This window comes from Sceloporus undulatus, chromosome 6 (assembly GCF_019175285.1).
Source record: "Sceloporus undulatus isolate JIND9_A2432 ecotype Alabama chromosome 6, SceUnd_v1.1, whole genome shotgun sequence".
Classification (NCBI taxonomy): Eukaryota; Metazoa; Chordata; class Lepidosauria; order Squamata; family Phrynosomatidae; genus Sceloporus; species Sceloporus undulatus.
In genome coordinates, this window is record NC_056527.1 from 69,476,508 (window position 1) to 69,501,420 (window position 24,913).

The 24,913-nt window shown below is 38.5% G+C and overlaps 2 protein-coding genes across 4 annotated transcripts in view; both read left to right on the plus strand.

Moving 5' to 3' along the window:
- Positions 1-24,913, plus strand: part of CNTNAP2 (contactin associated protein 2) — a 1,400,287-nt gene that overhangs the window by 1,305,837 nt on the left and 69,537 nt on the right. The window contains exons 19-21 of the mRNA XM_042471198.1: positions 10,183-10,428; positions 11,146-11,279; positions 19,397-19,490. Coding sequence (XP_042327132.1) covers positions 10,183-10,428; positions 11,146-11,279; positions 19,397-19,490 — 474 coding nt within the window. The remainder of the gene's footprint in view (positions 1-10,182; positions 10,429-11,145; positions 11,280-19,396; positions 19,491-24,913) is intronic.
- PIGA (phosphatidylinositol glycan anchor biosynthesis class A) overlaps positions 1-24,913 on the plus strand; it is a 579,723-nt gene that overhangs the window by 124,842 nt on the left and 429,968 nt on the right. The window lies entirely within an intron of this gene.

Here is a 24,913-nt window from a genome sequence, read left to right on the forward strand (position 1 = left end):
CAGGTCCCAGGACTGAGAAGACACGGAGACCGAAGAGCTGAGCCACCCACTTTTGTAGCTGTATAATTGGCATAGCAACAGCCAGCACTTTAAATTAAGTGGAAATCAAGTAGGAAGAACAAACCAATAAGAATAATAGTCACCTTACTTGGGATTTCCTTTACATTTTGTTCCTGTATGGAAATTAAAACTTAATAATAATTATAAGTAAAGAAAAAGAAAGAGAGAGAGAGAGAGAAGAGGAGAGGAGATAATAAAAACGTGGAGGAGAGCTGGGCGTTGGCCAGAGATTCTAAGGAATAGTCGAAGGGAAGGCATGGAGAGGAAAAAAGAGAATAAAAGCAAGTTGAGAGTAGGGAAAGAGATTGAAGAGTTGGAGGTGAACTAGGAGAAGACGCTGGGAGCGGAAAGAAGACGGAATTAAGAATCCAGACTTGGGAGCAGACGCGGAGGGAACAAAGAAAGAACGCGGAGCTGAAGGACCAGAGCGGGCGAGGCGCAGAGCCAAATACCAAGGAGAGTTGGGAGCAGACGCGAAGGGAACCAAGAGAGGACGCAGAGCTGAAAGACTAGAGTGGGCGAGGCGCAGAGCTAAAGACTGAGGAGAGCTGGAAGCTAATGCAGAGAGGACCAAGAGAGAACATGGAGCTAAAAGACCAGAGTGGGCGAGACATGGAGCCAAAGACTGAAGGGAGCTGGGAGTAGACACGGAAGGAATCAAAAGAGGACGCGGAGCTGAAGGTTTAGAGCAAGCGAGACGCGAAGTCAAAGACTGAGAAGAGCTGGGAGCAGACGTGGAGGGAACCAAGTGAGGACGCGGAGGTGGAAGAAACCAAGAGAAACATATTGAGTAAGGACTAGAGTTGGGGAAGAATTAAGACTAAAGGGACATAGTGGAGAAATAAGAAAGGACATGAAACTATAGATGGAAAAAAATAGAGGAAAGGACTGGGAACTGTTCAAATTTACAAAAAACACAACAGATTATTTGAATATTTTCAATATACTGACAAAGAACAGTTAATATTATGAACTATAAGTAGAAATTTTTGAAATACAGACAAAGTGGAGTGAAGAAGAAAAAGACCTAAGAGAAAGAGGAAAATAAAAACTTAATGAACACCAGAGCAATACAACGAAGAAAAGAAAGTGGAAAAGACATAGTAAGAAACTAACAATACAGAATTTCTCTTAAAATATATTTCATATACATAGAATAAGTTAAGAAATGCTGAGGATTGTTTAGGTATATTAAGGTTGTTCTATTAGAGCAGCGGTTCCCAACCTTTGTTGGGCTGAAACCCCCATTGTGGGCAAAAGTCCCGCCCGTGACCTCCCTCATTGGTTGGGAGTCCAGGTACGGGCGGGACTTTTGACCGCCTACAAGCCCCAGCAGGCTTTGCGGCCAGAAGTCCTGCCCCTACCTGGCCTCCCAGCCAATCAGGGAGGCCACTGGCGAAGAAGGGGCGGGACTTCTGGCCGCAAAGGCCACTGGGACTTTCAGTCCCATCCTTGACCCCTTCTACTTGCAGGTGTCTTCGGAGGTACCCGTGGGGAGAAGAGGCGAGGCAGCGGCGGCCCCGGCCCTTTCCCCTTCTCCTTGTGGGTGCCTTGGAAGGCACCCGCGGAGAGAAGGGAAGAGGATGAGGTGGCCCTGGCCCCTTCTCCTAACGGTGTCCACTGGCACCAGCGGGGAAAAAGGGAGGAGGGGAATCTCAACCTGGGGACCCCCAAGAAAGGGTCGAGCAACCCCCAAAGGGGTCGCGACTCCCAGATTGGGAACCCCTGTATTAGAGGATAAAACCAAGGTAGAAAAGTACAAGGACCAACTTTAGAAATAACAAATGTGAAATTTAAGCATAAAAGCTCTTATGTTCTAATAAGCCTAGAATAAGTTCGCAAGCAGGTGGACTATTTTGTGTAATAAAAACCTGTCAGGAAAATAATACTGTTGGGGGGGGGGAGAAGATTATCTTGGTCTCTGTAATTTTAGTTTGGGAATGTGAACAATACCTAGCATTACTACTGTAAACTTTACTATAGTATTTTGAAAGTATTTAAAGTGACAGAATATTTAGGGATTATTTTTTCCCCTTTCTGATAATAGCAATAACAAGAACAGTATAGTTAAACTTTTCTACCTTGGAAGAGGAATATCATAGAATTGGTGAAGGATAATTGTTAGAAAATTAATACTGAGAATTGAGAATTGTGATAGAAAATAGAACAATAATTACAGTAGGTATTTGTGGATTAAGAGTTGGGAATTGAAGGTTAACAAAGTGAAATTGAAATGTATGTTGGACAAAGATGGGAATTGAAGTGTAAAGTAAGGTTATCATTCATTGGGGAATAAGGATTTACGATTAAGAGATACTTAAATATTAACAATAAATATTTATTGATAAGCTTGAACAGATTGAAAGCATGGCAACTTTCAAAAAAGGAGTAGTACAAACTCAGTTTCAACAATCACAACATAGAAGAGGATCAACAGAAGATACAATAAGAACAATTGACCCTAATATGTTGTTATTAGAGGAAATTAGAAATATAAGACAAGAAATGAAAGAATTGAGACAAGAGATTAAAGAAGACTTGAGAGAAATGAGTCAAGAGACAAGAGATGAAATTTAAGAAACTGTAGTGGAGATGAGGAGGGACTTGAAAAAAGAACTCGAAAATATTGGTAAAAAGATGGATAAAATGACTCTGGACATAACAAAAACACAAGTAGAAAAGATAAAAGAAAAAACAACCAACATTGAAATAGAGGTAAAAGAATTGAAACAAAGACAAGACCAACTACATTTGAGAGACTGGATAAACGAATTATGTTATAGAGATACATGCATTAAAATGTGAGGAATTTGAGAGGAAGATAACGAAAATTTTATTGAACGAATATTATCATCTCTCGCAGAATACATTGGATGCTCTATAGAAAAAACTGAAATGGAGATAGACAAAATCTTCAGGATTAATTCAAGACAGGCAAAGGACAGAGGGATTCCAAGAGATATGGTAATTTGTTTCACATATACTAAAAGAAGAGACCTGGTTATTCAAAGAAGTTATGAAGATCAACTTAAAATTGAAGACATTAGAGTAAAAATTTTCAAGGATATACCACCACAAATAATGATAAAAAGACAAAAATATAAACCTTTGGTCTAAATATTGAAGATGTTGGGTATAGACTACAAATGGGAGAGGACTGAAGGACTATCCTTCACTTACAAACAGAAAAGATACAGAATTGATAATATTGAAAAAGCTAATGAAATGGAACAAAAATTAAGAAGAGAAAATAAAGAAGATGGCAGAAAAAAGACATTTAAAGTAAGAGAATGGAAAGCAAATCGACATGGCGAAAAGAAAAAGGAAGAAGAAAGAAAGAACCAAGGAGGAAAAAAAAGGAAGAAGAAAATATAAGAAATAACTCGCCAAGTCATAGATCTGAAGAAGAAGAAATCATGGGACCAGGAAAAGATGGAAACGAAGAAATAGACAGAGGCGAAGAGGCAGAAGAAGGAATTAATAAAGAACAATAAGGGGACATTACAGACCAAGATAGTGGTAAAGATAAATAAAGTTGGAAATAAATAAATAAAGGGGCAGAAGGGGTGTAAAAATTAATAATAATAATAATAATAATAATAATAATAACAGAACTAAATAAAATAAAATAATAATAGCAAGAAGAAAAAACAACATAATCTGGGGAAATGGTGATAAATATTTTATCATGGAATGTAAAAGGAATAAATTCAAACTACAAAAGAAGCATAATATTCCACCAACTAGAAAAATTAAAAGGAGACATCATTTGTATTCAAGAAATTAAAATGAGGAACAAAGAAATCAAATATTTAAGAAACCCCAAATTAGGACAGTGTTTTACATCAACTACAAATACCAAGAAAAAAGGAGTAGCTATATATGTAAACAAAAAATACAGCACAAAAGAAATATTTAAAGATAAAGACAGCACATATCTGGCAGTGGAAGTTAAACCTAAAAATCTTACAGTTCTGGTAGTGGGGATATATGCCCCATTGGAAAACAGAGAAAAATACTTTACAATAATAAATAAAGAATTTAAAAATACAGAATATGACAAAATTTTACTACCTGGCAACTTTAATGGAGTAATCCAACCAGACTTAGATAGAATCTCAAATTCAGGTAAACAAATAAGAAAAAAATCAGGGAAAATTACCCAAATCTTTCTTTGCACTGTTGAAAGAATATAACACGATTGACATTTGGAGATATAAGTACAACCAAGCAAGGAACTATACTTTCTATTCGGACGCACACAATTCTTTTTCTAGAATAGATCTTTTCATTGCCACACAATCATTGCTAACAAATGAGGAACTGATGGAATATATCATTATCATGGAGAATAGCAATTATTAAAATGCATGTACTACCAAAACTAATGTATATGTTTCAGAATCTACCAATTATATCAGACGAAAAAATATTTGATAAGTGGCAAAAAGAATTAACTAATTTTATATGGGAAGGAAAAAGAGCAAGAATTAGATGGAAATTGTTAACTGAAGATAAAAAAAAGGAGGGTTTGCATTACCGAATCTTAAATTGTACTATTTCGCCTCATGTCTACAATGGATAGAAAAATGGGTAAATTTGGATAACACAAGAGTACTCATGCTGGAAAGTAGCAATATGAGATTCGGATAGCACGCATTTTTGTAGTACGATAAAATTAAACATAATAAAGATTTCCAACATCACTTTATCAGAAGATCACTTCTAAACATTTGGTTAAAAATTAAGAAACAATTCTATAAAGAAATACCGATGTGGGTCTCGCCACAAGAGGCATTCCAATACAGATTAAAAGAAAAAGAAGAACATTGGATAAAATATAAAGACTTGATAGTACAAGGGAAAGAGAAAAGCTACGCTATTAAGACAAGGACAATTAAAAAGTGAAGGAATAAATATTCAATGGTTTACATACAATCAATTATTAGAACAATTCACAAAAGATATAAGATTAATAGGATTTACGAGAGAAAATAACAAATTAGACAAAATATTTATAGATAAAGAGGAAAAGCATATATCCAAATATTACAAAATCCTAAAAACCAGAAATTTGGAGAAAGAGAATGTGAAACATGTTATGGTGAAATGGGCACAAGACATAGGAGAACCTATAGAATTAGAAACATGGGAAAAAACCTGGAAAACTACAAATAAATTTACTTTGTGTCAAGAATATAAAGAAAATTTTCTTAAGATGATGTATAGATGGTACATGACACCCTTTAAATTGAATGCGATATATAACACAGGTGACATAAAATGCTAGAAATGTCACAAACCAGAAGGACCATTTTTCCATCAATGGTGGAAATGTCCTAAAGCCAAAAGATATTGGGAAAGAATGCTGTATATGATACACAAGCTAAGAATTGATAAAAAAGAAACACGTATTATATTATATAGGGTTACCTCAGCAAGGATATTATATGCAAAATATTTGAAAAAAGAAAATGTACCTTCAGAAGAAGAATGGTTTCTAAAGTTGAGAGAAGCAATGGATTTGGACATTTTAACCTCTGTTATGAAAGAAATAATAATAATAATAATAATAATAATAATAATAATAATAATACAGTTTATTTATAGACTGCTTTTCCAAAATAGATCAAAGCGGTGTAAAACAGAACAAAACAAATCAATTCAAAATAAAACGTAACATATTACAATCATAATCAAATGATAAAACTACTAAAATTACAATTAAAAACTATTAAAACCATACAACTATTATAACTCAATACAAACTAGCTGGATAAAACAATGTGCATATCGAGGGAAAACAATATCAGGATACATGGGGGAAAGCTTGTTGAAAAAAGAAAAGTCTTGAGTTTTTTTCTAAAAAGGTCTAGGGAGGTGACAGAACGGAGCTCGTCGGGGAGGGTGTTCCAGATCTGCGGGGCTGAGATGGAGAATGCCCTTTGTGAGGTCGATGTATATCTCGTCTTCGAGACCCTCAACAAATGCTTCCCAACCGACCTGAGAGTGCGGGACAAATTGTACGGGGAGAGGCGGTCCTCCAAGTACCCTGGGCCCAAGCCATTTAGGGCTTTATACGTAATAACCAACACAAAATACTGGCGTCGAGATCAGCCCTTAGCCAAGATATTTTATCCACAAAGAAGTTGTTAAACTCGTCACAGCAGACTTTCGATGGTTCCAAAATAGGGTTCGAGGAGGGAGACAGAAAATCAACTGAAAATGATTGGAACTGTCTTAAAGTTTACAGTATAACAAAAGGATGGAACTTTGATTAAAGGGTGAAGGAATAGAACTTAAAATGATTTAATTTTTGAGGTTTGAGAATATAAATATATGCCTCTATACTCCCCTATTCTTCTTGATAAGAGTATAAAATATGGGAATGGGAATATAATAGAGAAAAGATAATAAAGGGAACAATAACAATGATAATAAATAAGCATGCTATGAAAAATATATAGTATCCTTTTTATGTTTGTATGTAAATATGTATATATGTGGGTATGTTTAGTAGAGGTGTTAGGTAGCACATTATGTTAGTTAGTTAGCTGAATAATGTTATTGTAGAATGTTATAAGCATGTATGTCTTTTTTAAATAGAAATTTAAAAAAATTTAAAAATGAAATAGTGTATGGACACAATCATGAGCTGGATGAGCACAAATAAATGGGAACTGAATCTTAATGAGAAAAGTATTATATGCAATGTTATTTCCCAGGTCCTAGAGGGTGTTTACTTGATGTGGATGGGGTTGTATTCCCTTTGAAGGAACATTCTGGGTCTGCTCCTGGAATAATTTTTGTCACTGGAGAGCCAGGTAACATTGGTGGCTTTGAATTCGATGCCACCAAGTTGCTGATGACATCCAACTCTACTTTTCCATCAAATTCTTTTTTTCCTACTTTTTTATTTTTAAGACATATATTATCATACATAACAAACACACAATCATATGCAAAAAACATACAATGAGACATATATATACAAATAAACAACAAAATAATACATATACTATTTCAGACTTCATAGTGCCTATCTTAAAATTTCCTAGATTTGTCTTATTATCTTTACCTAAGATTTATTTCCTTTTCACTTAGCTTAACTTATAGTTTATATCTCTAACTTTCCATTTAATATCATTATTGTAGCACAAAAGGAAAGGAAATGAATATATATATCCCACACCTTTGAGTCCTCTTTACTGGAGTTTTCACAAAACTGCTTATCTTATTTTGAGTTTTCTTTCCGTAGTAATTTATTATTTATTATATTCATCACTGTCGACCAGTCTTTATTAAAGTTATCATCTGATCTATTTCTCAACAAACTTGTCAGTTTGTCCATTTCGATGAGATCTAATATTTTCTCATACCATTCCAATATTGAGGGTATTTTACAGCTTTCCACATAGATGCATAAAGTGTTCTGGCCGCAACTAAAAGATAAAACATTTTCTTGCCACAGGCTTTTTCTAATACTTCATCCATTATTCCTAAAAGAAATATTTTAGGGTCCTTCCTAGCTTCTTTTTGTAAGATCTCCTGTAAGGCCATATGTATTTGGGACCAGAAACTTTGGGCTATAGAACAGGACCACCACATGTGGAGAAAAGTTTCCTTCTCTTTTGTACACTTCCAGCACTGATTTTTGTTATTTTTTTTTAAATCTTTGCTAATTTGGCCGGCGTAAAGTGCCATCTGTGCAACATCTTATAAACATTTTCTCTCATATTGTAGTTTAATGTATGTTTTATTTTCTTCTTCCAGATCCCTTCCCATTCTTCCATATATATTGTTTCTCCCAGATCCTGTGCCCATCTGACCATATAATATTTTACCTGCTCCTCTTTCATTTCCCATCCTAGCAGGATTTTATAAATTTTTGCGACCAGATGGTCCAAGTCTCTCAACAATACCTTCTCTAAGCTGGTTTTGATTGTCATAATACCAATATTTTTATAATCTAACATAAATCTTTCCCTAATTCTCATGTACATAAATCAATTGCATCTTATACCTTCATTTTTAGTTCTATTGTTTTGAGTCTTAAATTTGTTCCATTCAATTTCAATAGCTCCTTATAAGTTATCCATTTGTTTTGTAACATTTCTTCATTTCTGTATAGAGCTTCATTTGGTGATAGACTTAGTAGTAGCCTTCTGTTTATTCTCATCTTATATTTCTCCCATATTTTCCATAAAGCATTCCTTATACAATGATTTTTAAAATCCCCATTATCTTTACCTTTATCATAGTATAAGTAGGCATGCCAGCCATACACATTATCTATACCCTCCAGAGCTAGTAATTTTCTATCAGTTAACTTCAGCCACTCCTTTTTCCAATCCAAAGCGCAAGCATGAAAATAAAGTTTTAAATTAGGTAGGCCAAGTTCTCCCCTGCTTACATCATCCTGTAAGACTTTAGTCTTAATTCTCGGCTTTCTCTCTGCCCAAATGAAATTTTTAATATCTTGCTGCCAGTTTTTGTAAGGGATGTCATTAATTATTATTGGAATGGCCTGAAAAAGAAATAAAATTTTTGGTAGAACATACATCTTGATTACTGAAATACAGCCTAACAAGGATAGGTGTAGATTATTCCAATTCTTTAATTTTGTCTTGATACTTTTCCATACCACTTCGTACTTATTTCTAAATAAATCTGAATTTTTGGATGTAATTTGTACTCCCAAATATTTCACTTTGGTTTCCATTTTTAAATCTGATCTCATCCTAAATAGTTCTCTCTCATTGTGCGTCACGTTCATAGTTAGTACTTTTGTTTTATCCTTATTGATTTTAAATCCAAAATATTGACCATATTCTTTTAACACATTCAACAACTCTTGTTCCGCTAGGTATATAACCATGTCATCTGCGAAAGCTCTCAGCTTGGTTACGTAACCTTTGGCACATCTTCCACATGTCTTCGGGGCATGCATCATCTAATGCTTCCAATATCGTACAGAAGCCAGCTTTTTTGGGGTTTTGTGGGTTTTTCGGGCTATGTGGCCATGTTCTAGATTTTCTTCCTGACGTTTCGCCAGCATCTGTGGCTGTATAAACATACCCTAACTCATACTTCATAAGGCCTTGGTTGATTGATTACCCTAATGAACACCCTGCTCAGAATTTGGGGCAGCCCATCAAGATTTGTTCATATTTTAAGGGAAAGAACAGTTGGGGAAACCTCTGTAAGGAAGCAGTCGGTAGCAAACCAGTCGTGCCCTGAAAAGTGCCATGTTATGAACAAAATACTGTTGAAACATAAAATGGGGTCAAAGCCAAAGTAGCATGTCCCATGGATCAACATGTAAGTTTGAGATTTTCATTATCAGTTAAAAGTGGATGTAAGAGAGAACAAAGGTGTAAAATAGAATTGCTTTTTATGTTAGTATTTTGGAGGAGATTTAGTGTTCCTCCTGTGGAATGACAGATATAAATCTGTCAAGGTAAGCTTTGAAACGAAAGAATGAATAGTTGTTTTATGAGATTCCATCAGGGACACTTCTAGCCATATTAATTCAGTTTCTCAAAAACTGAAGATAAATAATAGCAAGCCATAAAAATGACTCTAGCATTAGATTTAACAAAACATTGTGAAGGAATCTCATCAAAATGTGTATTAATCTTGCTCCACTTTTTCATTTTCTTTACAATTACATTTACAATTAAAACAATTAAATTCTTCCGAAGCCTCATATGGTTAATTCGAAACTATTGCTAAATTCAAGGTACCAGCATCACACCCCTTTGAAGGATCAGTTTTGAGAATGTTGCTACATAGTTTCCAAGCCATTATGTAGATGCAAACATAAAGTTCCCAGCTTCATATCTTCGTTTGTTTAAACCAGAATTCCCCATTTCAGCATTATCAGCATGTAAGCCCATGCTGTAAGGTGGAGTGGAAAACACATGGCCAACATTTGCTCCTATCTTCATATACTATTGTTTATGAAATCAGGAGCATTGCATCCAGACAAGTCCATATTTTTAATAAACTGAGACTTAATAGTCAAGTACATGAAAAAGGAAAAAATGCTTTTGATAAGAAGTTTATGAGTAGTGAACATTTCTATTGAAGAATATCACTTTTTCTCTTCCCCTTCCCCAGATGTTGGAGCATTTTTTGAAGAAGGAATGTGGCTGCGATATAATTTTACAAATGCAGGGAACAATATGAAGGACTCAGGTAGCCGGACTCTTTTAAGCTCAAAAGAACCAGAGAACACTATGCCAGATCTCAGCCTAAATAAAGAAGGGCTCAGTTTTAGCTTCAGCACTAACAAAGCTCCCTGTATCCTTCTGTACATCAGTTCATACTCCCAGGACTACATGGCTGTGCTGGTGAATCCCTCTGGTAAGTGATTTGTCTTTCCTTGATTTTTACAAGAATTATGTTATTTATGCAGCTCCCATCATTTTCCCAATGGGATAAGTGCATATTTAACTTTAAAGATGGGTCTTACCACATTCACCCGTCTGCAGCCTTCATGTAACCCATGCTTGTCCCATGGCTTTTTAAGCAGGGGATTTGCTCAGATTGCAGATGAGCAACAGACAGGTGAATGCAGAAAGACCCATCTTTAAAGTTAAATGCACATTTACCCTGTCAGGAAAATGACAGGATAAAAGCTTGTGTGATAATCTCCTAAATCACTACCCAAGACACATTCCAAATCTCATATGCAACAACTGCAAGTTAGCTGCAGCTTAACTAAACAAGATACATTCACCTAAGTTTGGGATGAAGTTATTTAAAGGAACGTGCATTGAGATCAATAGGTTGGGTCACCTAAACATCTGTAATCTTGGAAAACATCAGAGAAAGAGCTTTCTCTATAGCAACCCCCATCCCATGTCATTGTTTTGATGCTGCTCCTGCTGTTGTTATTGTTTATATGACTTTTTAAAACTTGCTTGTTTTCTTTTATATTTAACTGGAAGTCAGTTTTCAACTATATATGCAGCTTTTGCTGGTAATTTCAGTTTTTGATCTGGTTCCTTTTAAAATCTCTGTTCTTAAATGTGATTAAAATTGATCTTAAACTAATCTATTGAATGTTCATCCATATAGGAAATTTACAGATTCGATACAACCTTGGAGGAACAAAAGAGCCATATAATATCAATGTAGATCACAGGAATGTTTCAAATGGCCAACCACACAGCATTAACATCACACGGATAAGAAAGGAATTAACTCTCCAGGTAAATAGCTGTAGCTCTTATGGATGATAAAATAATGTTAATGCTATTAATGATGCATAGTATCACAGAAATATAGAATGGTACCATTGAAAGGGACCCCATGGGTTTTCTATTGCAGCTCTGCAATACAGGAATCCAAAGGTAAAATATCCCTGACAGATGGCCATGTAGTCATTACCTAAAAACTGACAATGAAGATGGATCCACCACTTTCCAAGGAAATCTGTTACACCGTTGAACAGAATTTACCATTTGGAAGTTTTTAGTTGGTGGGGTTTTTGTTTGTTTTTGTTTGTTTGTTTTGTTTTGTTCTGTTTTGGTCAATAGATTCAATTACTACTCTCTGGAGCAGCAGGGGGGGAAAACTCATTCCATGTGCTCCATTTACAGATTCGATACAACCTTGGAGGAACTAAATAGCCCTGCATATTTGAGGTGTTTCTATCACCTCTTTGTCTTCTCTTCTCCAGCCTCAACATAACGAACTCTGTCACTGTTCCTCATAGAGCTTTGCTTCCATACTTTTTTCCTGTCTTGGAGTAAATGACAATAGGGTTAAAGAAATACATAAGGTTGCATAGATAAATATGTTTTATATCACAAACAGCATTTCACTGAGAAAACTGTCTTTTATTCTAAATGAAATATTCTAAATGTGCTTCAGAAACCATTGAAATATATGCTCAAGAAAGTAAAATATCTGCAAGGATAGAAATAGAGGTAGGCTCCATCAAGGAAATTTTTTCATTTCCTTTTCTTTTCTTTGCTTCCTCGCTATCACTCTTATTTTTTTTTCTAATTTCCATAGCATGACTGTTCTTAAATATTGGCTTTCGTGTGACATCTTTCTTCCTTTTCTGTTCCCTCTCAAGGGAGTACACCTGGAAGTCATTTCTATGCTTAAAGGCAAAATGTGGGAAGAGTTATTACAAATGGTTAACATGCAATCTTATAAGTTTGTCTTCTTCGACAACTGCTTGAGCAGTCTGCTGAAATTCTCTTTTCTACATAGCCATTAAATGGACAGGTACCCTGTCCCTTATTTCACCTGGCAGCCCAAAGACAGACTAATAAATAGCCCTAGAATGTTAGAAAAAGACATAAGATATAAATTCACTTTTCTTATATGACTATTACAATCAAAAATAATTCGCAGGAACTTTTATGTTGTATAAATGTCATATTTGAATAGGAGTGAAATTTTCTACACTAATGCAAAAGTTGTTAGTATATACACTTAAGTCTAGAAATTTTAGCCAAAAAAAATTGACTTTAAAAATCTGGTTTGATTCAATCCATGGGTCAGTGTACTTTAATTCTTTAAAACTCTTTAACTCTTCAAAAAACAAAACAAAAAAGGAACTATCTCCTGGTGAAAGGCAAACTACCCCAGAAGCACTGACCTCCACACACACACACACAAACACACACCCACACACACCAGAACTAACAAGCCTGGATGAATACCACGCAGAGGAAGATGCTGGAACCGAAGAGGTCACTTCACATACACAGGAGGCAGACAGCTGGAGGAATGTCACAAAGAGAAGTAAGCCAAGAAGGAATTGTTCGGGGAGCTTGCAGCTAGAGAATCAATTCGAAGCTCTTTCCCTTATCAAGGAGGATGAAGAAGAGCAGCATGGACAGACTTCAGGGACAGAGCAGACAAGCCTGAGAGTCCCACCCAAGGGAACAGCCGCTGCTAAACCTCGTAGGAGGCGTGTGGTCGTAGTGGGGGACTCCTTGCTGAGGGGTACAGAAGCAATGATTTCTAGGCCTGACAAGATGTCTTGAGAGATGTGTTGTCTTCCAGGTGCAAAAATCCGTGATGTGACAGAGAGGCTGACAAGACTGGTCAAGCCTACTGACAAATACCCCTTTCCTTTTGGTCCACGTGGGAACCAATGATACTGCAAGACACAGCCTTCAGAACATCAAAAGGGATTACGAGGCGCTTGGTAGGAAGCTGAAAGGAATGGATGCACAGGTTGACATCTCGTCTCTTCTGCCAGTTGAAGGGCATGATCCAGGAAGGGAGAAGAAAATAGCAAATGTGAACAACTGGCTCCGCAGATGGTGCCACCGAGAACAATTTGGATTCTTTGATCATGGGCTGCAGTTCCATAAGGAGGGACTTCTTGCAACAGACGGGTTGCATCTCACACCAGTTGGAAGAAATGTTTTTGCCAATAGTCTCAAGAACTTGATCAGGAGGGCTTTAAACTGAGTTCCATGGGGAAGGGAGACAATATTAAGGAAGGCGAAAGGGCTGGAGAAAATAGTAAAACAGACATAGAGGAAACAAGAAAAAAAGTGCAAGGACCCAACAGTGGGAGGCAAAAAAACTTGCACAAGCAGCAAGTAAATCGGACCCATGGTCTGCGATGTCTCTACACTAATGCACAGAGCATGGGAAATAAGCAAGATGAACTTGAACTCCTAGTACAACAAAGCAAATATGATATAATAGGCATCACCGAAACCTGGTGGGATGAGTCTCATGATTGGAATGTGGAAATAGAGGGGTATAACCTTTTTAAGAGAAATAGGCCAAACAGGAAAGGAGGAGGAATAGCACTATGTGTCAAAGATATTTACACCAGTGAAGAGATCCAGGACATCAATCATGGAAGAGATAGTAGAGGAATACCTTGTTAATCTAAATGGATATAAGTCTCCAGGACCAGATGAACTACATCCAAGGGTACTAAAAAAACTGGCAAATGTAATATCGGAGCCATTGGCAATCATATTCGAAAACTCCTGGAAAACAGGAGAAATCCCAGCAGACTGGAGGAGGGCAAACGTTGTCCCCATCTTCAAAAAGGGGGAAAAAGAGGACCCCAACAATTATCATCCAGTTAGTCTGACATCAATACCAGGAAAGATTCTGGAGCAGATCATTAAACAGAGAGTCTGTGAACATCTAGAAGGCAATGCCATAATCACAAAAAGTCAACATGGGTTTCAGAGAAACAAGTCATGCCAGACAAATCTAATCTCTTTCTTTGATAAAATTACCAGCTTGGTAGATGCTATGGATATAGTATATCTTGATTTCAGTAAGGCCTTTGACGAGGTTTCCCATGACATTCTTGCAAACAAGCTTGTAAAATGTGGGCTAGGCAAAGTAACTGTTAAATGGATCTGTAATTGGTTGACCGGCCGAACCCAAAGGGTGCTCAACAATGGCTCCTTTTTCAACCTGGAGGGAAGTGACCAGTGGAGTCCCACAGGGCTCTGTCCTGGGGCCAGTGCTATTCAACATCTTTATCAATGGCCTTGATGACAGAGTTGGGAGCATACTTATCAAATTTGCAGATGACACCAAATTAGGAGGAATAACTAATACTCCAGAGGACAGGATCAGCATTCAAAATGATCTGAACAGACTAGAAAGCTGGGCCAAAGCTAACAAAATGAAATTCAACACAGAGACATGTAAGGTACTGCACTTAGGGCAGAAAAATGAAATGCACAGATATAGGATGGGTGACACCTGGCTGAATGAAACTATGTGTGAAAGGGATCTAGGAGTCCAAGTAGACCACAAGTTGAACACGAGTCAACAGTGCGATGCGGCAGCTAAAAAAGGGCAATGCAATTTTAGGCTGCATCAATAAAAGTATAGTGTCTAGATCAAGAGAAGTAATAGTGCCACCGTATTCTGCTCTGCTCAGGCCCCACCTGGAATAGTGTGTCCAGTTCTGGACACCACAATTAAAAAAGAACATTGAGAAACTGGAGTGTGTCCAAAGGAGGGTGACTAAAATGGTGAAAGGTCTGGAAACCTTGCCCTATGAGGAACAACTCAGGGAGCTGGGGATGTTTAGCCTGGAGAAGGGAAGGTTAAGAGGTGATATGATAGCCCTGTTTAAATACTCGAAGGGGTATCATATTGAGGAGGGAGCAAGCTTGTTTTCTACTGCTCCAGAGAACAGGACCCAGAACAATGGATGCAAGCTACAGGAAAAGAGATTCCACCTCAACATTAGGAAGAACTTCCTGACAGTAAGGGCTGTTCGACAGTGGAACACACTCCCTCGGAGTGTAGTGGAGTCTCCTTCCTTGGAGGTCTTTAAGCACAGGCTAGATGGCCATCTATTGGGGATGCTTTGATTTGGATTTCCTGCATGGCAGGGGGTTGGACTGGATGGCCCTTGTGGTTTCTTCCACCTCTATGATTCTATGATTCTATGATCTATCCAGCCTTAGTGTGAGCACACAGATATGACTGCTGGAAGTTTGTAAGTTCCTTGGCATTTTCCTTTGTTTCATTCTTTAGTTCCTTTGTTGCATGCCCCTAAGTTTTACCTTTATCCATGGGCCATATCAAAATTCATAATTTTGGCCCCAAAACCTGCCCTCGACTTATATATGACGTTGACTTATTGTCGAGTATATGCAATAATTAAAAGTTCTGCCCAAACTAAGCCTTGTGTTCTGATTTATTTCACTGGTAGTATTCATATCTCTACACATTTCCCATTAAAATAACTTAAAATGTAAATGCTTACCTTTGCATTGATCATGTTTATAATCAATAAATAATATATTTCTATTAACAAAGACAGCTTTTAAAGTGCTTTCATAGCATTTTTATTTATCTCATTGTTTGTGACTTTGTTGGTATAATAATATTTTCAAAAAATTCATCTTTATACTATTTGCATTGTTTAGGGGTCTATTATATTTAATAGATTGATTATTTCAACATCTAATGAATAGGACTTCTTCCTCTGCCTGTCCCTCACTTTTTGATAGCCACTAGATGGCAGTACATCATAACTTTTACAAAAGATTCAGTCCATTTCAGCTGTCAGGCCTCTTAAATTTTCACAGAACCAATCTTTTGATTTAACTATTTCAGAAAATAGTTAACCATAATTATATTGTGAAATGGTCTGTACTCCATAAAAAGCCATTGAATCATTTTTTGTGCTCCCCTTTCCAGAATGGTTGGGTATAATGGGCATAGAAACAGGAGAGAAATGCACATGGGAACGAATATGATGCTGTCAGGCCAGATAGTAGGGTGTTCTGTATTTAAATTATCAGTTCACATGATGTATGCATACACACCAAGTAATTAGTAATAGTTCCTAGGATCTCACACTTCAATCAGCAACATTTCCACTTCACAAAAAAGCAACAATTTAAATATGTCCCAGTTGCTGACACTTCTTTGTGGTCTGTTTTGCCATGTTGCAGTCCAACACATATTTTGCCCCTCTTCTGTTGGTGCCTTTCTGGACTCATTAGCAAACTCTTGCCTGGACAGGTTTTCTAGCCAATATGTGTGCACTCTGTCAGTGGAGTCACTAGGGTTGGCATCACCCGGTGCAATAACTCATGGTGTCACTTATGGTGCCTTCATTGATCTCCTCCCATATCACAGCATACAGAATCCTTAGTAATTTTTTGTAGCAATATTACACATAATTCCTGTATATCACTGAATGTAATGGCATTCATTTTGACATAAACAACTAGAAAAATTAAAATTATACCTTTAAATTACAATATCATAACAAACATTTTAAAGGGAAACAGGTGAACACCACAGTTCATTTCTGCGTTGAGATAGATGGTTGACAGAAGAAGCAAACAGGTAGGAAAAGGAGATGTTTGGGGAGCAGTGGTGTCAATCCCCCTTAGGGTGTCACCTGGTGTGTCCTACCCCTGCACCCCCTAGTGACATCCCTGTGCTCTGCCATCCATTTAGCTATTAGGCAGAGTTACAGCAGCAGCACCTTCTGGTTCTTCCACCATAATGTCACATAATCATAGAATCATGGAGTTGGAAGAGACCACAGGGGCCATCAAGTCCAACACCCTGCCATGCAGGAATTCACAATCAAAGCACACACACACCCAGCAGATGGTCACCCACCCTCTGTTTAAAGACCTCCAAAGCAGAAGACTCACCACATTCAGAGGCAGCATATTCCACTATCAAACAGCTCTGACCATCAGGAAATTCCTCCTGAGATTTAAGTAGAATCTCTTTTCTTGTAGTTTGACTCCATTGTTCCTTGTCCTACTCTCTGGAGCTGTGGAAAAGAAGCCTCTTGCCTCTTCGATATGACATCCCTTCAGATATTTAAACAGGGCTAGTGTGTTGCCTTTTAACCTTCTTTTTATTAGGTTAAACATTCCCAGCTCCCTAGCTTCTCCTCATAGGGCATGGCTTCAAGACCTTTCACCATCTTTCTCTGAAGATGCCAGTCACAGATGCTGGTGAAACATCAGGAAGAAAATCTTCTAGAACATGGCCACATAGCCTGAAAAAACCCACAAAGAACTCCCTAAGCAGTTTACAATGTGTAAGCTAATTGCCCCCAACAAGCTGGGTACTTATTTTAGCAACCTATGGAAGGATGCAAGAAAGATTACATCAGGCTAGCAAAAGATCATACAGCTTGGATATCATAATTATTTGACAAAGAAGGGGTTGGCAATGAAGAACATGACATATCCACAAAGTCATCACCCAAGATAATTCATGTTGCTAACCGCTCCTACTTTACAAGAGCCAAAATAGTTGAATTAGCATGTGTTGCTGTAGAAATAATATGTTGCAGGAAGAATAAGAACATTTCCTATAACCAATGTTATAGGTTGATTGTTAATGTGAAACAGTGCAATATGCTTTTTTTAAAAGGAAGTATTTGCTAAAAAGTGAAGTATTTATTTGCAAGTGGATTCACCCAGTATTATTTCCCTCTTACCTGTTGGTCATATCTATGAGTATCCATGACATGGGTACCAGTATGGTATAGTGGCTGGGGTAGGGCTCAAGAGACGCAAGAGACTAACGTTCAGATTCTCACTCAGCCATTGAAGGCCACTGGGTGATCTTGTCCCACACTCTCAACCTCAGAGGAAGGCAACTGCAAACCCCCTCTGAACAAATCTTGTCAAGAAAAAACTATGACAAGTTTGCCATTACCTTAAACTAGAAACTGCTTGAAATCACAAAACAACAACAAGAAATCCATGATACATTTACTAATTATTTACCATAAATGCAATATTAATTATTAGTTCTGTTATGCATGGGATGAGAATTCTCTCACCAAAAAGTATCCTGCATACTGTTGGTGAAAACAGTGACATACACTAAGCTGTCTTAGCACCACCACTGTAATCTACTAGAGCTCATGTAAAGAGCCATCAACCACAGTATACCATGGTAAACCAATAGCAATAACCCTACTAGTTTATATCAATATAATACTTCAAACTCTGATTTACCTTTGTCTTATTCTAATTGAAAATGACCCAGCTGGTCCTATTCCTCCCAGTATTATTGGCAATATGTATCCATTATGCTAGCGTAACACACAGGATGGTTTAAACAAATATGTTCTGCTGATTTATTTTAAAAACTGGTATCACATGTTTTGTTATGATGCTGACAGAACTGCAAAATAGTTTATTACATGTATGTGTGAAATGGAGTGTTGCTAATTTTGTCCAAAGTCCATATGCCCTTTCTAAGAGACATGGTCTTTGTTTTCTAGAGATGGAAGAAAATCATAGAATTATAGAATCATAGAGTTGGAAGAGACCTCAAGGGCCATCCAGTCCAACCCCCTGCCATGCAGGAAATCTAAATCAAAGCATCCCCGACAGATGGCCATCCAGCCTTTGCTTAAAGACCTCCAAAGAAGGAGACTCCACCACTCTTTGAGGAAGTGTGTTCCACTGTCAAACAGCCCCTTACTGTCAAGAAGTTCCTCCTAATGTTGAGGTGGAATCTCTTTTCTTGTCACTTGCATCCACTGCTCCAGGTCCTAGTCTCTGGTGCAGCAGAAAACAAGTTAGCTCCCTCCTCAATAAGACTTTGAATAGGTCAAATTTTTAAAAACTAGGGTGGAGTTGATTTATCCATCTGTCTTGCCTGTTTGGACTGGGTCACCTTTATAAGCATCTGGCCCATAAATGCCCTGATCATAATTGAATGCTGAACTTGAGCAGAATGTAACATGAACATTGGAGTGGCAGAAATCTCTGTATGGTTGCATAATCTTCTCAAACAAGTCCTGGTTCAGTACCATGCCAAGTTTGCAATCTTCTAAAAACCTGGCTTCTGTCTTTTAATCTTTCTTCAGCTGGACCACTATCCCCCAGTTACCTATACCCTTCCAGGACCATCAAGCCTTCAGTTCAGCTCACTGAAGTCACTGTTTCTAGGGAAAGTAATAGGTAAGAATTTATTTTAATCCTTTGTTTGTTTGTGTACAACTGTTTTAAATAAGTAAGTACTGTAGTAGATTTTAGTTGATTAAATGCTCATCATCCAATTTGTGATTAGATTAACTTCTTTTTCTAAAAGTGACTGGAAGTACAACACCACAAAAGGGAATACAGTGGTGCCTCGGGTTACGAAATTAATTTGTTCCGCGGCCGCTTTCGTAACCCGAAAAGCCTTCGTAAGCCGAATTGCCATAGGCGCTAATGGGGAAAAGCCGCGATTCCGTGTAAAATAGCGCCGAAAAGCACCAAAAGTTTTTTCGTAACCTGAAAAAACATTCGTAACCCGGAACAATAATTCCCTATGGGATTTTTTCGTATCCCGAAAATTTCGTAACCTGGGTATTTCGTATCCCGAGGTACCACTGTATATAGATCAGTTATGTATGCTGTGTATCCATAAGAGTGTAGACATATTTGTATTAGTGATCAAAAAGCATATTTCATGTTGTAGGATATGTACAAAACACAGCAACTCACTTATATGTTCATCTGACCATCTACGAACAACTCCAGACCCAAGGAATGTACCCAAATCTTCAAAACAAATTATATTTCCACTTGGTTTAGTTGCTCTGTTAGGCAACAGGACCTGTGTGTTGATTAATCTCGCCTCAAATTCATTCCCACATATCTTTTTCAAGTTGGTGTTCCACACAGATAACAGTTTGGGATCAGATCTGACATAATATCATGTCTCTGAAGTTGAATACTGGCTAAGTTAGCCAAAAGAAAACAGTGATCAATGGTATTTAATGTGTCTGTGAGTCCATCAGAACCAACAAGGGTACCAAGCACATATCATTTACCAAAACAGCCAAGCCTTTCCCATTTCAAAACCAGATATTTGTACTCTGAGAAGAGTATCCATATAATTTTTTATCACTGGTAGCTAAATCAGCTTAGTGGATGGGAAAAAATGGCCTACTAGAGCCTTTTCTCCAACAAAAAGTGGCTAATTTAGGAGATTGGATTTGCAAGAACGAAACGGAGAAAGAAAATAAGTTTAGAATCTTCAACTGGAAGAATATTTATTAAAGAAATACATTATTGGGGCACGAACAGCCCAATTCTTTCTAAACTACTTTAAAAAGTAATTCGCAGTCAGGCAGACTTACTACAACATATCCTTCTTCATGAAAGGAAGAGAGCAGATAGCATAGGGCAGAAAAACATGATGGAGAAAGTTCATACTGGGTTACTTCCTTTTCTTTACAACTCAAGTGGTCACTCAAGTAACCCTGGCTAAGCCAGATGATGATGTAATATGTCCATAATGCTTTGAGATAGGCAGTTGACAGAGGAAGCAAACAGGAAGGAAAGGAAGGTCAAATTTCTCATCTCTCTCTATTGGAGGCTATATCTGCACTGCAGAAATGATCCAGTTTGACACTACTTCAACTGCCATGGCTCAATGCTATGGAATTTTGGGAACTGCTCTGGTGCCACAACAAACTACAGTTTCCAGAATTCCATAGCATTCAGCCATGGCAATTAAAGTGGTGCCAACCCAGGGGCCATTCAGACTACCTTTTACCCTGGATCAGAAACCGAATTAACCACGGGAAGTTCATATTGGCCCCAGTCCTTTCACAATCGAATCTGAGGCTTCCACACCCATTCAGGGGCAAATGCCCTTTGGCTCGGGTCTTTTGAAAGCAAAGTAAATGCTGTATCTTTTGAAAAAAAACCAGATCCGGCGAATATGAACTTGTCCCCGATCATGATCGGGGCAGTTTCAGGGAGGGATTTAGGTCAGAGGGAGGGCAGAAGGTGGAACATGCCTCCGCTTCATCGGGCGGAGGAGGAGGAGGAAGGAGCCGGGGAAAGAAGGGGGCCATGAAGGGAAGAATCATGAAGGAGGAGGAAGAAGGAGCAGGGCGAAAGGTCAAGTTCAGGGGAGGGAATTAGGTCAGAGGGAGGGCAGAGGGCAGAATATTCCTCCACTTCATGAAGGAGGAGGAGGAGGAGGAGGATGAAGGAGCTGGAGAAAGGGTGCAAAAGGCAATTGGGGTGACTGACAGAGCAAGAGGAAGGAGCCGGAGAAAGGGTGAAGTTCAGGGTAGGTCAGAGGGAGGGCACAGAACAAGTCTCCGTCTCACACCAAGCAGCTTTCTCTCTTTTTATTTTTTATTTTTTATATATTTGACAAACTACGTGAATGTTTTGTGTTACAGGGTGATACATTTATAGATAGAATTTGTCTGCTTGTGCTACATTTCGCTTTCATTTCCTTGCTCCTGGAATAGAATGTGTGTGTGCTTTTACTGCAAGAGGCTTTTTTTCTAAATTATTTTTTATATGTGAATGCTACAATGCGAATGTTACAAATTTTTCTCTTTCAATTTGGCAAACTGATACAGAATGCTTTTCCTACTGTGTGTAAGGAATTCTGGGGTGGCTGAGGGAAAGCAAAGGATGCAGAGATGGCATTTAGGGTGAGGAATTTATTATTATTATTATTATTATTATTATTATTATTATTATTATTATTATTGTATGTGTATGAGGCATTCTGGGGTAGCAAGGAGGGAGGATGCAGAGATGGCATTAGATTGCATTTTGGGGTTAAAAACGGAAGCAGGGGAAGATCCATAATGTATAGTGACTCAAATACACACAACACACACACACACACACACACTGGAGGTTTTTAAATTTGACCAGGGCAAGCATTGGTAACTGGGCAAGTACTGGCTTCACTGAGTTCCATCTGTCGTTTATGGTGTGGACTTGTTTTATAGTATGCCTGACTAATTCTTCTGCTGAACAAACTTAATTTTTTTATTTATATGCTCCTTTTTAAAAGTGAGTACTAAATGGTATTAACCCAGAAAATTGGCTGAATATATAAATATGCATTTGGTACTATGCAAAGAAATAAAAGTAGCACATAGGAAACATCCATATGTAAGGTGGAAGTGTAGGAAAGCACCACACTAAAACAAATAAACAATTGTATAAGAGTAATAAATGGCCTCGGAAAAAAACTTAGGGTTTGGAACTAATTATGAGACCGAAATTGGATTTAATTGAATCTGACAAATGTAATAATAAAAAAGAGGACCAAGAAATAGAATCTTGATGTTTTTAGTACTTGTGGCAAGATTCGGTTTTTGCAAGAAAATGGAAAACTAATCAAATCCCAATATGCATGAAATGGTTGAGAAAATCATTGACATGGCTCAATCTTATCAATTAAGAAAATACCAGTATAACGAGGAGAAAAAAACCACTGAGATAATGAAAAAACACAGACAACATTATCGCTATGTTAGCAAAGAAGAAGGCTACCCTTGTTGTCAGGGTTAAACAGTAAGAAACTGGGTTTTCAAAAATCTTCCTTGTTTGTAGACTGGTTAATTAAAGGAATGGACCTTATTTTTATTGCATATATGTATAGGCAGTTACATCAGGAAGCCAAAAAAAAAGCCTGAACCTGGACGGGTCCTGATGATTTTACAGTGAACTTCTCCTGAGTGGTCGACTTAAAAAACGAGAGAAACATGTGGAAAGGGCCTATGTTAAATTAAGGCTGTGAGCACTTGCTGCTTCTCAACCCCTTGCATGTGCATTCTTCTGAAGGCAAAGACACAGACAGCCTGTCGCATAAAGCAAATAAGCCAATCTCTCGGGAAGCCTTCCATAAGTTACAACACCAACGTCCCTGGGATTGTTCGTGCTTTGTATCACTGTTGATTAACTCAATGGTCACCACCCTCAACCAAAAATATCCATTTTGTAACTATGAAGTTTACACCCGTCAACCAGTTGGGATCCCATTGTTTTTTTGGAATTTCTGGAAAAACTCCAACTCCAATAATTCAAAGACATAGTTCAGGCCGTAATATACCAACAATTTGGGCCACATATTTGGTCTAGTTTGGGAATAGGCAGAAAAACCTGTCAGATTCACAAGCTAAGCCACTCAGTTATTCTGTCTGTTCTTTCTGTACTTCTGCGTTTGTTTCTTGCCTATGGAATTTAGGTAACTTCACCTGCATCAAATTGCACGTGAGCTACCCTCTTGGTAATCGAAGGTCCAGTGCTGGGGGCCAGGGTATTTACACTTCAGCCATATTACAGCGAGCAAGAAGTCTTACTGCAGAAGCAAAAACAGCCGTTCTAGATTGAAACACATCCCAGGAGTTTTCTCCGGAGGAGTCTCTCACATACAAGCAGCTAGACAGTTGGAGGGAATGTGACACACAGAAGTCAGGGAAACCAGGGATCATTCTGGGAGCTGCAGATACAGGATTTATCTTGAGCCTCTCTCCCTTGTCCAGGGATGACGATGAAGGGGCAGAAGGGACAGTCCTCAGGGGACATGTCGCGGGGGACCCAGGAGTACCACCCAGGGATAGTAGCTGCTACGGCCTCAGAGAGGTGTGTGTGTGGTGGTTGCGGAGGCGACTCTGCTGAGGGGTACAGAATTCAGTGGGTTTGTGGGTCTGCGAAGATGTCATCGGGCGGTGTGTTGTCCCCCTGGGGCAAAAGATCCATGAGTGGCAGACAGGCTGAAAGACTTGTCAACGGCCCTACTCGACCCTTAGCCCTCCTTTGGTCATGTCGGAACCAATGATACTGCAAGGGGCACAGCCTTAAGCCATATCATAAGAGATTATGAGTCTCTGGGTAGGAAAAGCTGGCAGAGCTGGGATGCACAGATTGCATCTCATATCTTTCCCAGTTGAAGGGCATGGTCAGGAAGGGAAAGGAATTATAGCGCTGTACACAGTTGTTGCCGCTGAACAATTTTGGATCTCTTGAAATCCATGGGCTGCACTGTTTGGGAAGGGATGGTTCCACCCTCATGTCAGCTGGCAGAAATGTTTTTGCCAATAGTTCAAAATTGCAACAGGAGGGCTTTAAACTTTGTATGTTTACATGTAATTCCTTCCTGAGCCCACTGGCTGAATGGATCAGCAAGGCTTTTCATTCAACTATTTGTGCCAATTCATAAATTCAGATCAGGACCTGGGTCCCTTCAGGCAGACCCGTTCCAAGGGGCCCGGGGAGGCGTCCATGCTTCATCATGACTTTTACTCCTCCTGGGAACTTGCCCTGTGGGGTTATCCAAGAGGCATTGCGAGTGCTGGTACTGCCCTCCATCATCCCTGTTGCGGCATCGGCTTGGCAGTGTGTGGTGGAACGGGCCCATGGGCCTTGGTGCTGGCGGCGGGGCGGCATTGGCCCTGGCCGGAGCCCTCTTCGCTGCCTGAGGAGGAGGAGGAGGGCGGCGGAGTGGGGGCAGTATTCTCGTGCGGCTGGAGGTAGGAGACAGCGGACAGACGGTCCGCAGCATAGCAAGCAGAGTGGTGTGCTGAGAGGCAAGAGGGGGTGGAGAGGCCAGGTGCAGATTTGATATCGCCGGT